This window comes from Argiope bruennichi, chromosome 2, assembly GCF_947563725.1.
Source record: "Argiope bruennichi chromosome 2, qqArgBrue1.1, whole genome shotgun sequence".
Taxonomy (NCBI): Eukaryota; Metazoa; Arthropoda; class Arachnida; order Araneae; family Araneidae; genus Argiope; species Argiope bruennichi.
In genome coordinates, this window is record NC_079152.1 from 66508229 (window position 1) to 66522478 (window position 14250).

General features: G+C 26.7%; 1 protein-coding gene across 2 annotated transcripts in view; it reads left to right on the forward strand.

Moving 5' to 3' along the window:
* The window catches only part of LOC129961816 (agrin-like), a 675765-nt gene that overhangs the window by 646620 nt on the left and 14895 nt on the right, over positions 1-14250 (forward strand). For both annotated transcript variants that reach the window (XM_056075396.1, XM_056075397.1), the window contains 4 exons: positions 3801-3818; positions 8143-8254; positions 11270-11576; positions 13134-13215. In XM_056075396.1, the coding sequence (XP_055931371.1) occupies positions 3801-3818; positions 8143-8254; positions 11270-11576; positions 13134-13215 (519 nt within the window). The remainder of the gene's footprint in view (positions 1-3800; positions 3819-8142; positions 8255-11269; positions 11577-13133; positions 13216-14250) is intronic.

A 14250-nucleotide genomic window follows, 5' to 3' on the forward strand; every position in this document is an offset into this window, starting at 1 on the left:
TTGGCGGAGGTTTTCATTTTTGGTTGAAACCAGCTAATATTCATTTAATTTTATTCCGAAATTCCTCATTGTTTGCGTTATCTTAAAATAAAGTTTCCAACAGTGATATATTCAGAGCTTTGAAGTAAATTCCAAAATCTTTTGTTTTTTATGTTTGTAGGTTTGTCTAATATTTTAAATGTAAAAACTACATTTTGTTGATTAGAAGAAATAAAATGAATTTTTAATAAAAATCACAAAATAAGTTATTAAAATATTTTTTCTTTAAGTTATTTTTTTCGAAATTAATTAATAACCAAAGCATATTGTAAAACTAGATAAGAAATCATATTTTTTTCTTACAACATGAGTAAAAATTATTTAATTTATTTATGAATTTAATTCGAAAGTATTTAAATACTATTAATGTTATTTTCGATGCTCTGGTTGGTTCAAATTCCAAAAAATATTTTATAAATAAAACTAATTATCTGCAGTTATGTAAAATAATGTTTATCCTCGGTAATTTGAAAATTTATTCGTTAATATAATAATATTAACTGCCCCCTCAACATATTAAGTTTTGCTTCTTACAGGTCAATCTGTGAAGAACTCTATATTTTTAAACAACGATCCTTGAAGTTAAATTTTCTTTTTCTTTTGCCAACAACTTACAATTAAGTATATTAATAAAGATTGAAAGTAAGGTTCCGTTACATTACATACATGAAGATACAATTTTTCCTTTTCTGTGTTAACTCTGCTTCTATTTAACAATGTCTGATGTGCATAAATTATTGAATTTTAATTTATTATAATACTTTATATATGTAAAATATTCATGGGCAAAAGGAAGAGAATACACGATATTCTTACTTTTGCATTTATGCAATTTATATATTTCCATTTGTATGCGACACCTATATATGAAGAGCCTTCTGTGATTTTCAATTTACAAGTTTAATTACAGCTCAAACTTACACATGAGATCGCTCAAATAATAAAAATTATCGTTATCTGTGTATAGATCAAGTGCATCTAACCTGTTCATAGAGAATGTTGTATGTGCTGCTGAAACCATCCAGTCAGTTTCTAATTCCGTGAGATATTCTTTTTTTGGAGATCTTAAGTTAGATTTGCATGCGCAATTAAAGTACGTAACTACATTCTGGATGAATCTTTTGAAATACCCTCTAAAATACTTATATTTTGGAATTTTTGTATAAAAAGATTCCTAAAGCATCTATGAACCAAAAATATACCAGATAAGTGGCAAAAGTCTTTTATTGGAAAAAAACGGTCTCTATACATATTTTTAACAAAAAAAAACTTTTAATTTAGAGGTTTATATCAAAGGATTTGCTTAAAATTTTATAGATTAAGAAATATATTATCTAGTTCCTGAATTAAAAATAAGCTGTATTATTCTATCCATTCTTTAAATATTGCGGTTCAAATGATAAAAAACGTGAAATTTGTAATTTTTTTTTTCACATTGCGAAGCATTGAAACAACTATAAAATATTTCTAATTCATTAAATTATTTATTCTTCAGTTCAATCATTTATTAATAAATTATATACTATCTTGCACAACTTATTGATAAATTATTATACAAATTTTGAACAAAGAAAGCGCATTTCTCTTCTTCGTATTGGTAAAAAAATACAATTTGATTCAGGCTTTTTGTAAAAAAATTCTACCAAAGATAAGAATTTGAGAAAATAGCTTCTAAAAATGTACAATAGCATCAAAATATAAGTAAATGCAAATATAAAAATCAACGTAACTTTATAAATAATAAATTTAGAAACAAAGGTTTTAGAAGGAGACCATTGAAAAATTGAATACTAAATTTTTAAAAAAAATTATAATTGTGCATATATTTTTTTGACACAGTTACTATTTTAAAAACGTTTTTGATTTGAACTCAGAATTGAGGTAAAAGTTGCTTCTATTTTTACAGATATATTCGTTTGGAAAGAAACATCTCCTATATCAAATTATTAAATTTCATAAGATGAAGTTAAAAAACAGTCTTAATTTTTTTAGTCAATAACAAACTTTGGATTCGTTTTCGTATCTAAGAAAATGCAGGATCTAATATTTATACCAAATGTGAAAAAAAAATCATACTAGTTATTCGATGGGAAAATTGCATTTTCCTTCTTCCGAGTCGATTGTAAAAAAGTTAACAAATATTATATATTCATCCTTGTTAAGCGGCGATTTTCTACTTAAGAAGTGGGCTGAAAATTCTGTAATCCTTAGATGATACGATAAAGAAGATACATGATAAATAAGTGTAATATACGATAAAGAGCATTCTCATTGAAAATAACATTTTACTCTTTTATTATATGTGAAAATCATTATGGGTGTACTAGAAAAGAGATATTAAACAACTTTAAGGGCCTCATAAAGCTTTGTGTATACAATACTCAAATACCGAAGCATTCCTTCCCCTAGTTAGCACTCATATATTGGACAATGTTGTATGGTATTAAATAAATATTCACAATATTGTATGATATTGTTAAATATTGAAAATTATAATATAATATCTTACAAAATTGTTTTCACAAGCTGTGCTACTTGGGTATTAGGCCAAAATACACATCAACATTGTTACGATATCTTCACAACATTGGCAAAAATTCAGAATATCAAATAAAATCTCGGAGGTTATGTACTTTATTTTATGTTAATATAATTTGCAACAATTATTAATAAAGACAATAATTTTTTTCACTGATAGAACGAAAAACTGCCTTCTATCAGTTATTTATAAAATTATTGCATAGTATTGCGCAAATGACATCCAGTCTGTGTGCCTCATAATATCAAGCTTTAAAAGTTTCTTTTTTTTTTTTTTCAATATCTCTGTACTGTGACGTATATTAATAGAGTTACTCTATCTGACCAGTAACTTTTCTGAACTTACTTCTTCAAGCGGGGATTAACTTGAGGAGCGAATAAGCAATCCCATGTCATTTCAATGCACGAATCATTTTTTATGATCTACAGAACTATACTTTCCTTCTATGGTCACACCTGGAATTATATATTTTTTTAAATCAAATTCCATTTTTCCATGTATTATCAAATCTTCTACACTGTCTATGTCTCATCTACATTGGTTGTTAGATCAATCTATGGATCATTAGAGTTTTATTAGTGAATGCATTGTAAGCGTTATGTGACTTTATTTTGCAAATATGCAAAATAAATGATAAAATTAAACAATTCTCCAAACACATTCAATAAAAATACGTTATGCCTTTGGTTATTTTAATATTTTTTTTAATTAAAAAATGAGAATTTATGCTAAGACAATATTAGCAAAGAATTTATGCTAATTTAATACTTGGAAATTATTAGAATTAATAGAAAAAAATAAGATTCCTTTAGGAAAAAATTTGCTAATTATTTTTGTTACTGATTTTATGAAAAAAGCTCTTTTTGATTCAAAACTATTAAATTAAGATATTTAGATTTTATAATAACATTATTTAAATTTTACATAAGTTGAATTTTTAATTAATTTGCCTTCTTGCCTCTTTGCCTCAAAACAGATAACAAAAATGTAGGATTTGTGATATACTTTCATATAGATATATTTCTTCATTACTTTTTTGCATAAGAAAGTAGCAACTAGTCATTAATTTAAAAATTTATATGTGGAAATGTATAGAGTGATATTTTTTCATTTCTATATTTTAATATTAAATTTATCTTCTTTCTTCTTTTTACTGTTACTAATGTTGTTTACAACATCCTTTGTCTAAATTTTATCTTTTTCTTTCATTGCTGATTTCTAGTGGAGTGGTTAGTATTAGGTAAGTTGGAAATAAAATCATTATATTGAAATATTCTATTGACATTATATTTAATATTAATGCTTTTCAATATCGTATTCCATAATATTTGGTCATCACTAAAGACGTTTCAAAAATATCTTAAATAGGTGATTTGTAATTTATTTTAATAAACATAAGTATTTTATTAACTGAAATAATTATAACAAAAACTTCTATTTATTATTTAGTAATGCATCGTTTCTTTCAAAATTGTTTGACTGTTATCATCCATATGTAAATTTATTTTCGCTTATTTGAAAAAAATAAATGAAATTTCTTTAAATTTATTTATAATTAATTCAATCTTTTTAAAAATTTGATTAAATTTAGCACCCCAAAATGTTTAGAAAAAATATTGTCAAATTTGAAGAAAAAAAAATACATATATCAAATATATTGATGTCATTTTTTAAAATTTTCTCTGTAGAAATTACTAATTTGTATAATAGGCTTTACAATGCAAAGCTAGGATATATTTAGCTTTGCTATAAACGGACAGTTAACTTCAGTTCTAATAATTTTCAAACTATAGGGATAAATTATACGATTTGCTTAGAAATTAAGCGACGAAGCAAAAGCTTTTTCCCCTTTCGTTCTTTTCTTTGTATTTAAAAAAATCCATTCACAATGGATAGTTAAAAACGTTCTCTAACGACAGTTAAAATGTCTCACCCTCTCAAAATCATATTATTTCATCTAAGAAGATGATTAAAATTTGATTCAGATCGAGCAAGAATCTCATTTGCAATGTAAAGCTCCCCCCAAGACTGAGCTTTGAACCCTAATCTTAATCGTTATTTAAGTGAATGGCAGTGCTTAGTCAATATCTCTCCTAATTTTCTTGCATGAGTAAATTTCCTCATTTAAGCGCAGGTTCATCTCTGAATCTTTTCGATTTGGGCTCCGAATAGATATAGAGCCATTCATTACACTATCTTCCCGAAATGCGATGCGGAACTTGGATTTGACATCGCAAGGATATTTCACGCTCGAATCAGCTCTCGCGAAATATATAAATTTTAATTCACAAATTGTATGCGATGTCTCTCCTAGTCTAAGGCTGGCATTTGAAAGTTATTAGCATTCGCACTTGAGCATTCATTTCTCTTTTGTCCCTTATACGGATAATTTTGTTCATAAATAACTTTACGTTAGATTTGAGTTAATTGTGAAAATATATAGGAATAGGAATATTAACCTGTATAATATATGAGAAATAAATTCAAAAATTTATCATTATTTTGAAGATATTATATCATAACAGAAAATGATTAATTTATCATTTAAAACTGGCTTTTTGATCCTACTGAAATAATACATCTTCTAGACTAAAGCTGATTTATGAAAATTAATCTAATATACACTTAAACATTCATTTATCTTTTGTTCCTTAAATAGATAATTCTATTCGTAAGTAACTTTATGTAGAATTTGAGTTAAGCACAGAAAATTATGAAGCTAGAAATTTTAATCATTATTAAATCCACATAAGGATATATTAAAAAGTAGATTGTTATTTTGTTGCTGATATTTATAAGAATTAATTTATTCCATCAATTACCTTTTTTAATACATTAAAATAATTTCGTTTTAGATGAGCACTGATTTCTATTAATCTTTGGGTACATTTGATGTATCTAAACGTTCCGTATTTGTTTGAATTTATTTTTCCACTTTTTTGTAATAATTTATAGTTTGTAATTAGCTTAAGTTATCTCAATATCATGTAGCAGTATATATTCCGAAAAATAAGAAACAAATGAATTCTTACTACCCCCGGGGGGCCACCGTGAAAAGAGGATGAGATGCTTCCGGTATGGTGGTTAGATCTCAACACCCTGGAGGGTACAGAAAAATGTGCAGGATCTGGCTCCCCCCATCGATGACGGGACGTACTTCCTTCGGGAAGGGCTGTACCGTGGCCAATGATGGCCCTTAGGATTCAACCACAGCCCTGGTCAGTGTTGCTGCTGCGACAGTCCGGTCATTCAGTTTCTTTATCCGTGTAACTTCGGGCGGGTCAGAGAGTCAGTGATATGACTTACGTAAAAGCTACTGCCTTCACATGTTCAAAAATAAAATGCGCTTCAAATACAAAAATCGTTACAAATAAATGTATAGTCAAAAGATTAAGTATCTACGATCCTCACCTAAGAATTCATTTTTCGAATGTTTCTAATACAAACCAATTTGATCAAAAATAAATTTATTGAAGATCTCAAAAAGGTATAAGTAAAGAGTGGCTAATCATTAATGATTGTGAAGTATTATCATAGTAATAATTCTTTCTTCATGTGATACTTTTATATTTATTCTTTTCATTTTTTATTATTATACTTCAAGATTATTAAATAACGCAATCATTATAGTGACAGGAATTAGTTTAATGCTAAGTTTTGTACTGAGAATTAGTTTAAATAATACTCACTTCAAGTTCGTAGTTAAAACTTCTATAATATACCGATCATTTATAAACTCTTATTACATTTCCTATATTTAGCTATTCCAAATTGATTATTAAGTTCGACGTATTATAACCTCTTTTGCAAATATATAACATCCAAAGCGTAAAAATAGATTCAAATCTTTAAAATGGAATTTCGCTAAATTTATTTATCTAAAGAAATTTTATTTTGAGAATTGAAGCAAACTGCGAGTGATATTCGAATCAAACAGCTAGAATGTTATTTACTACTGATGCAATTGCTTTCGAAAACATATTCTTGAGAACATATATGTGGAGTGTTATTCAAGTATAAATTAACATGGAAATGTGTTATAAATATTTGGTTATCTACATAATTATTGCAAGCTAGATAAACAAACACATGCAAACGAATATCAAAGATGGCTTCTATTTGCCATCTTTATTTCGACGAAAGAATGTAAATATAAAAGAATGAAGCACAGAGTATATTTGTTTCATTCTGAATTTCAGTTAAAGCAGAGAAATCATATAAATATCAAAATATTTCTCTATCTGTTATTTAAAGAATATATCATTTCTTATAATAAAATAAATATTCGGAAAATAAACCATGATGTCTTTTTAAAAAACTCACAATCACTGCTGCATATCAAATCATATATAAAATATTTACTGAATACTTATCAATTATTTATTATTTTTAACAAAACAATGTGCCTGTGTTGAATAGTATTTGTAAATTATGGTATAGATGCTGTAAAAGAACTTTCAGCATGTTTTATTTGCTACATCAACAATTATAAAATTCGGCACATAATTATTTTCCTTTTTATTAAGTTAATCGAAATATTTTTATATTAACTTCGAGGCATGTTAATAAAAGACAAATTTTTATGTCACTTAAAAAAAAATTCTTTAAATAATTAACATAATCATCTGCTACATTTCCGTAAAATTATTTTTACAGTTTTAGAAACTTTTTAAAAATATTTTATGTATATAATTCTAAATTTTTGTCATTTCTTACGTGCTTCTCTTAAACAAGCGACGATATTAAATATATCTTTTTGTATGAATATTTACCTTGCTATAATTAAAAATAAGTTATAATAACATTTTCCAAAAATTAAATTGTTTGGGACAAAAGATTCAAATCTCCTACAAGTCTTTTTTATTTAATTTGTTACAATAATATTCCGTTTTCTTATTCCTTTAAAAAGGAATGTAGAGCAGGATGCATAATCCTAATTCCATTCAAACGAAGTCTATCTTCTCAATCTTTAAGCTACACATCTCACAATCATCTGCATCCTATAAGCTAAACCCGATTTACTTTTTAAACTGCCATCCACTATGTTTAATCACTGGGTAGAAGTTAATTCTTTATTTTTTCCATTCCTTTTCAAAGAATTTCCCAATTATTTTCCTAAAATATACCATTACATATCCCTATTAACACAGAATATTGAATATCATCTTCATTGTGTTGTTCAATATCATGGAGATATATAAACGATATTATCTTGCATTTTGTGTTAATAAGGATGGTTCATATTATCCATATGTGGTTTTAAAGTACCAGAATTTAAACAGCCATTGTATAAAATGAACTAATCTTACTATTCTATAAAAATGCAAAAAATGTGTGTTGCTGTCTCATTTAATTTCAAAATTCTAGTTGACAAGAAACAAAGTTGAAAGAAAAAAAAATCTCGGAAAAAACAAAAATGTGTGTAACAAAACGCTGTCGTATCTACTTCAATAACCTAGAAACAACTCTGTCAGACAATTCCAGAAAATAACTCTTTATTAAATCCTAGTGTATATAGCTGCGAATTTTTAGCCTGAAGGTAAGAATGTCGTGTTATTTTGCAGGAGCCCCGAGCCCGTCTCCCTAAACGAATGGCACGCTGTGAAGGTAAATCGACTGTGGAAAAACGGCACTTTGCAAGTGGACGACGGCCATATTTCAAGCCAGGAATCAGCGGTAAGAGAAAGCAGTGGACTTTTCTACACCTTCTCGGTTTTATGAGGCGCCACCTTATCCATTTGCGGATAAAGAATGCGAAACTGTGACCGCCATAGGAGGGTCTCCGCTAAAATTGCAAGACCTGATAAATTGCTTCGGCTAGAGTTTTCCATCGAATTTTTGTTTGTATTCCGGTAAAGGCTGTTTACCGAGATATAGTGGCGGCAATTTGCAAACCGTGTGTAGCATTTTGGCAGTGTACATTTGATGAACTTGGCCAGCTGCTCGAGATGGACTTTTCGTAAATGGTTCATGCTTAGAAATAAATGTGAAAATTTTCAAAACTCTGAGGCTACTTTGTGAGTTTTAAAACCTAGATATTTAATGCAGGCTTTTATAAATAAAAGCGAGAAACATATTTTGGATATCTTTGATAAAGCACTAGCACTTCTAGTCTGTTAAAAGAGTTATTCGTAATATTTTTGTTGTATTTAAATGGAAATATGCGACGTTTAAATGCTAATTCATCGCTACAAATATTTTTTAATGTTTCAATAAAAATATCATATCCTATGAAATTTTTTACGCATTTCAAATAATTGCATTTTATAGTTATTATAATGATAGAGCAATAAAAATAATATTTTTAGAGTATATACACACATATATATAAAGAGAGAGAAAGAGAACCATACCATTTTTCACTTTCTTGGGGGAATAATTTCAATGATGAAATAGATAAATTAAAAAGCAAAATTAATTAATTAATAATTAAATTTTTCAGCCGCCCTTCAGTCATGAAATTTAAAATCTATTAAACTAAAAGCAATTTTTGTGCTAATTTTTATAATATGTAAAAAAAAATTAAGTTTATCAATTCACTTTTGTTTTAGATATTAAAAGAGTATTATTTTCTACGTATCAGTATGTCCTGATATTTATGATATTGAAATTTTTTTTCATCCAATTAAACCATTTATCTGGTCATTCTTTTTCATTTTAAATCTATTATAATTTCTACAAATTTTTGCCCGAAGGTTAAAAATATTTTTAAGTCTTAATCATATATGTTTTTATATCACTAATATATCTGAAAACGATTTATTTTTTTGTTGCTGCTATTTTGAAATTGGGATTATTTTTATATGTATGATGTGTCTCTAAAACTAAAATGCACATTTTAATTAAATATAAAGAATGGGTCAGTTTCATTTTTTAACATTTATTAAGATTTGATAATAATAATTAATTTAATCACCTGATTTTTCGATTAATATCTTTATGAAATCTTTATCCATGCAAATTATTCTTCTTTCATAATTATATTTAAATCTTCTTTCCATTTGGCTAAATTAATTTTTTATATATACATATATATATAGTATGAATTCTAATTGGAAAAATTAAATTCAGTTAATTATCATGTTATCATGGAAAATGAAAATTTTTTTCTATGAAACAACATTTTATAAAGAAATAATTTTATACATTAAATTTGATATAGTTTAAAGGTTTTCTGACTTTTTGACAAATATATATATATTACTATTCTTCATTTAAATGTAAAAAAACATATATTAATAATACATATTCAATGTATTGCAATATGGATAATACATTGAAATAGACTGTACTTCAAAAAAGCATTTATGTAGTTTTTGATTTAAAATTAAAATATAAGTTTATACCACATTTAGAAGATATTTTTTTAATAACAGAATTCCTATTTTGTTTCATATTAGATTCGAAGAAAATAAAACAATTGTATTATGTAATAAAACGAGCTTATAATGTTTTGGAATATTTAAAACAGTTATAACTTTGTAAGTAGAGAATTGTTAATGATCGTAGAGATGCGTTATTTTTTTATTAACTTTATTTTTATCAGTTTCACAGGTAAGCAATAAAATTACAATTAGTACTGTTCATTTCATTTATAGCTTGATTAGAAGAGAAAATAAATCGTGTTATTTAGTCTAATTGTGCTAAGTGTATATATAAGAAATCTTTGAATTTAGTAGTTCCAAACATAAAGGGAATGAAAATATATTATGTATAAGATGATTAAAGATTTCAACCACAAGAAACACAATTTCTCTTTTAGTATAGACTGGGGGCGACTTTACGTAAAAAAAGTTGAATTTTAGATAAAACCTAAAATAATAAATTTTTTAATATTGTTTGAAATTTGAAATAGGTATCTGGTTTAATTAGGAATGATAGGAAGAATGATATTTACTTTTCTGCCGACAATGAATACATTCAATGAAATTAAATGACATATAAAGGAGATGTGTAAATAGCATTGATTCCAGTTTTTAATTTTATTGCAGACATTTTTTTTTTTTTTTTTTTTGCTTTTTCTTCAGCAAAAACAGATATATTTCATGGCTGTCCGACTCATGAGCATCCAATATACACCTCGGAATGTGAAAGCATGGATTTTCTAGGTTCAAAGCAATAAATTGGCAAAATTTTATCACCATCGGATGAACAGTACGGTGACACATAAAATACAAATAAACAAAAATTTATTTTTATATATTAGATTTAACAATTGCACTATGCCCATAACCTTCGAGCAATTGCAATCAGTAAGTTGGCAAAGATTTATCGCAATCGGATGATCAATACGGCAGCACAAAAAATCATTTTTATATATTATATAGAGATAAAATTGTTTAACGTTGTATACTAATTTTATTATCATTTAGGAATATCATTTATACTTAATAAAAGATTTTAATATTGCATTTTAAGAACATAATTGCCATTCATAATCCATAAACAATTATTTTTCATAACATTAATCATCTTCTTTTAACGCATTCAAGTATGGGAAACTGAACTTGCTAAACTTGCCCCAAACTTCCTTAGCAAGTTCTAAGGGAGGGAAAGAGAGAGGGGAAAATGGCTACTTGCGTACCAACTAGTAGCAACAATGCTTCGGCGAGGGCAATTTATGTAAAGCGCTGCCGCTGACCGCCCATCCTTCGAGCATAAATTATCATCCCGTTGTTCAATTATTCGCAGGCCTCTCTGACGGAGCTGAATCTGGAGCACAACTTGTACGTTGGCGGCGTGCCAAACCTGGAGATGGTCAACCCAGGAGCCGGAGTGCGAATGGGACTAGACGGAGCCATCCAACGGATCACAGTTAATGGAGACATATGGGACAGGCTGATGGCCCGGGCTATATGGTCCCACGGCGTTCGAAGATACAGGGGACCACCGTGTGATGAAACGTCCCAGTGCCTCAATGAGGGGGTCTGCATTCCTCAACTGAATGTGCCTTTGTGTCGATGTCCATTGTACTTCTGGGGCTCCAAATGCGAAAAAAGTGAGGCCAAAAATCACGACTTTATATATAAATTCATATGAAGTGGACATTTCCTATTATATATAGAAACGTACTTAATAATATTTGGTCAGCAGAATCGGTGTCAATGTTAGTTGCCTAAAGAAGCTTATTACTTGCTCCTGAATTGTAATATACATATCTTGACTTTCATATTCGGCCAAATATAAGCATTCGACTTATACACCACTGTATATTACATCGTGTTTAGATTATGTGTAATTTAATTTTAATTCATTAGATACTTCAGTAGGATAATATTAATAACCTGGAATATTATCTGTGAATAATTATTTGTATAATAGTAGCAATTATTCAAAACGTTCTGTAGGACAGACTATTTGGGATAGAAAGCTGCCATGTTCGACATATAGTTATATTTTGGGAAGTAGATTCTAAGTACGAAAGCATTTTTCCTTAGATTAGAATTTGGTTTCATTTTCATTTTTAATTAGATTCTTAGTTAATGAACCAATTCAAATTTTTATTCTTTTTCCTCAATACATTAGAATATTAAAAAGGATTCAAAAATTAATATTTCGCTTATGCCAGTTTTATTTTCCTACATATTTCTTGTTAATTTTATTACATTTTAAACACATTTTACCCATATTTTTTAGCAATAACTTACCTTTTCTAAGATAAAAAGCTTATTATGAAATTTATTATGTACATTTTTATGAAAACATTTCCGGGTTCTTATATACTCATAAGTTAATTTTAAAAATGATATAAAGATAGGCAAAGCAATATTATCACGTTGCTATGTTTCGTAGAAGAAATTTGAATTCTTTTTAAATCTGAAACAAAATAAATCATCTACTAATGTATGCTGTTATAGGAATCATGAATAAAGATTCTAAACATATAGAAAAAAAACTCGTATCTATAAACAATATACAGTGTAATTATTTCAAATAAAAGTACAAACCTTTCATTTGAGAAATTTTAAAATAAAACAGATCTATATAATATATTAATGTATGAATCACTATTTGCCAAAAAATAGAAAAAAAATTTGTCTATATAAAATGTAATCCATTCATTTTCTCCATCCGCCATAGCTTCTGAAATGTTTTTGGAAAAGTATAAAAATAATATATATGTAAAAGTAATATACGTTATGTATTTGAATTTTGAATAAATAAAGGTATAATCAAGGAAAAGTTTCATGAAAACAGTTTATAATAAGAAACTAAATAACATTTTAAAATGAAGAAATCGCATTGTATAATTTATGCATTGATTTAATTCCAAAGGCTGGTAAATGAAAAGTATACAAATATTTTCTAATAAATGAGGTGAAATTACGCAAAGAAATTTCAAAATGTTAATAGGCAAAAACACACAAAAAATACTTAAGACAAATTTCATATAATAATAGAGCAATCTTTATTCACAAGTTATTGAATTTACGTAAAGGAATTTCAAAATATTAATAGACGAAAACACAAGAAATACTTAAAGCAGATAACAAAATAAATAAAATAGAGCAATCTTTATTCACATGTACTTCAAAACACATTTTTTCCTCAATAGGAATTGCTAAAGAAGACTTAGAACGCCCTGTTGCTTTTGGAGGAAGTGATTTCTTGAGTTTCTCGAATAAACAAAGCACAAAGTAAGTATTTTTTTCTAATTGAGTTTATTATTGAAGAAATTCTTCATCGATAACTTTACAAAACCATTCTATTTTGTACGACGTAATAAGCTAGTTCAAGGAACGATTGAAATTAAATTTTTAATGGAACTAGAAAGAGACATAGAAAGTTTTTAAATATTAAAAAGGTAGCTTATGCTTGCTTCCGTATTATATTTTTATAGATTTATTATATTCCCATATATTTTAGAATTATTTTTAGACTTAACATGACATTAAACAGAATGAATCAGTAAGTGATATGAATTTAACCATATGGCATTGATAATAATCAAAATATTTTTTGTTATAATCTTAAAAACTTCTCAAATACTTTTATTATGAAAAAAATTTAAATAAATTTATTCTTCATGTTACTATTTTAAAAATAATAATTTCTTTTGTTAAGTATTGATGACAATATTATTCACAATTCCCAAGATTTTAGTTTCAGAAAATTCTTTTCAAGAAAAACACACTGCTTTGAATATGTTTTTTAAAATAAATCTTTATTTAAAATTTAAATTCGATAACTCTTATGTGAAATTTTATTTATATTCCTATTTACATGCATCTTTCATTTTAAGTGTTTCAATTTTAAATTTCCAAGAAATATATTAATAAATTTAAATTTTTAATATTTTATTACAAGAAATGTAAAAAAACACATCTGAGATTATATTTTGAAAATAAATAAATAATCATTCATGTTACGCCGTCATAATGTTATAAATAACTGAGGTTTTAAAATTTTACAGATTAAAAAAAGCATTCAACATACTATTTGCGATATAGCAATCTCTTTGCGACTGTTTTAGCATTATGTTTATGAATGTTTCAGTTTGTTAGATTTTTCAAGAATGCTATTCTCTGTTACATGTCTTTTGATTAAATATGAATAATTTTGTAATAAAGCAACTTGTAGAAAATTATTTATTTATGCAGAATATATTAGATATTAAACATTTTATATTTATGGAATCTGTAGAAAAAAATGGTATTGTTATGCTCCTATCT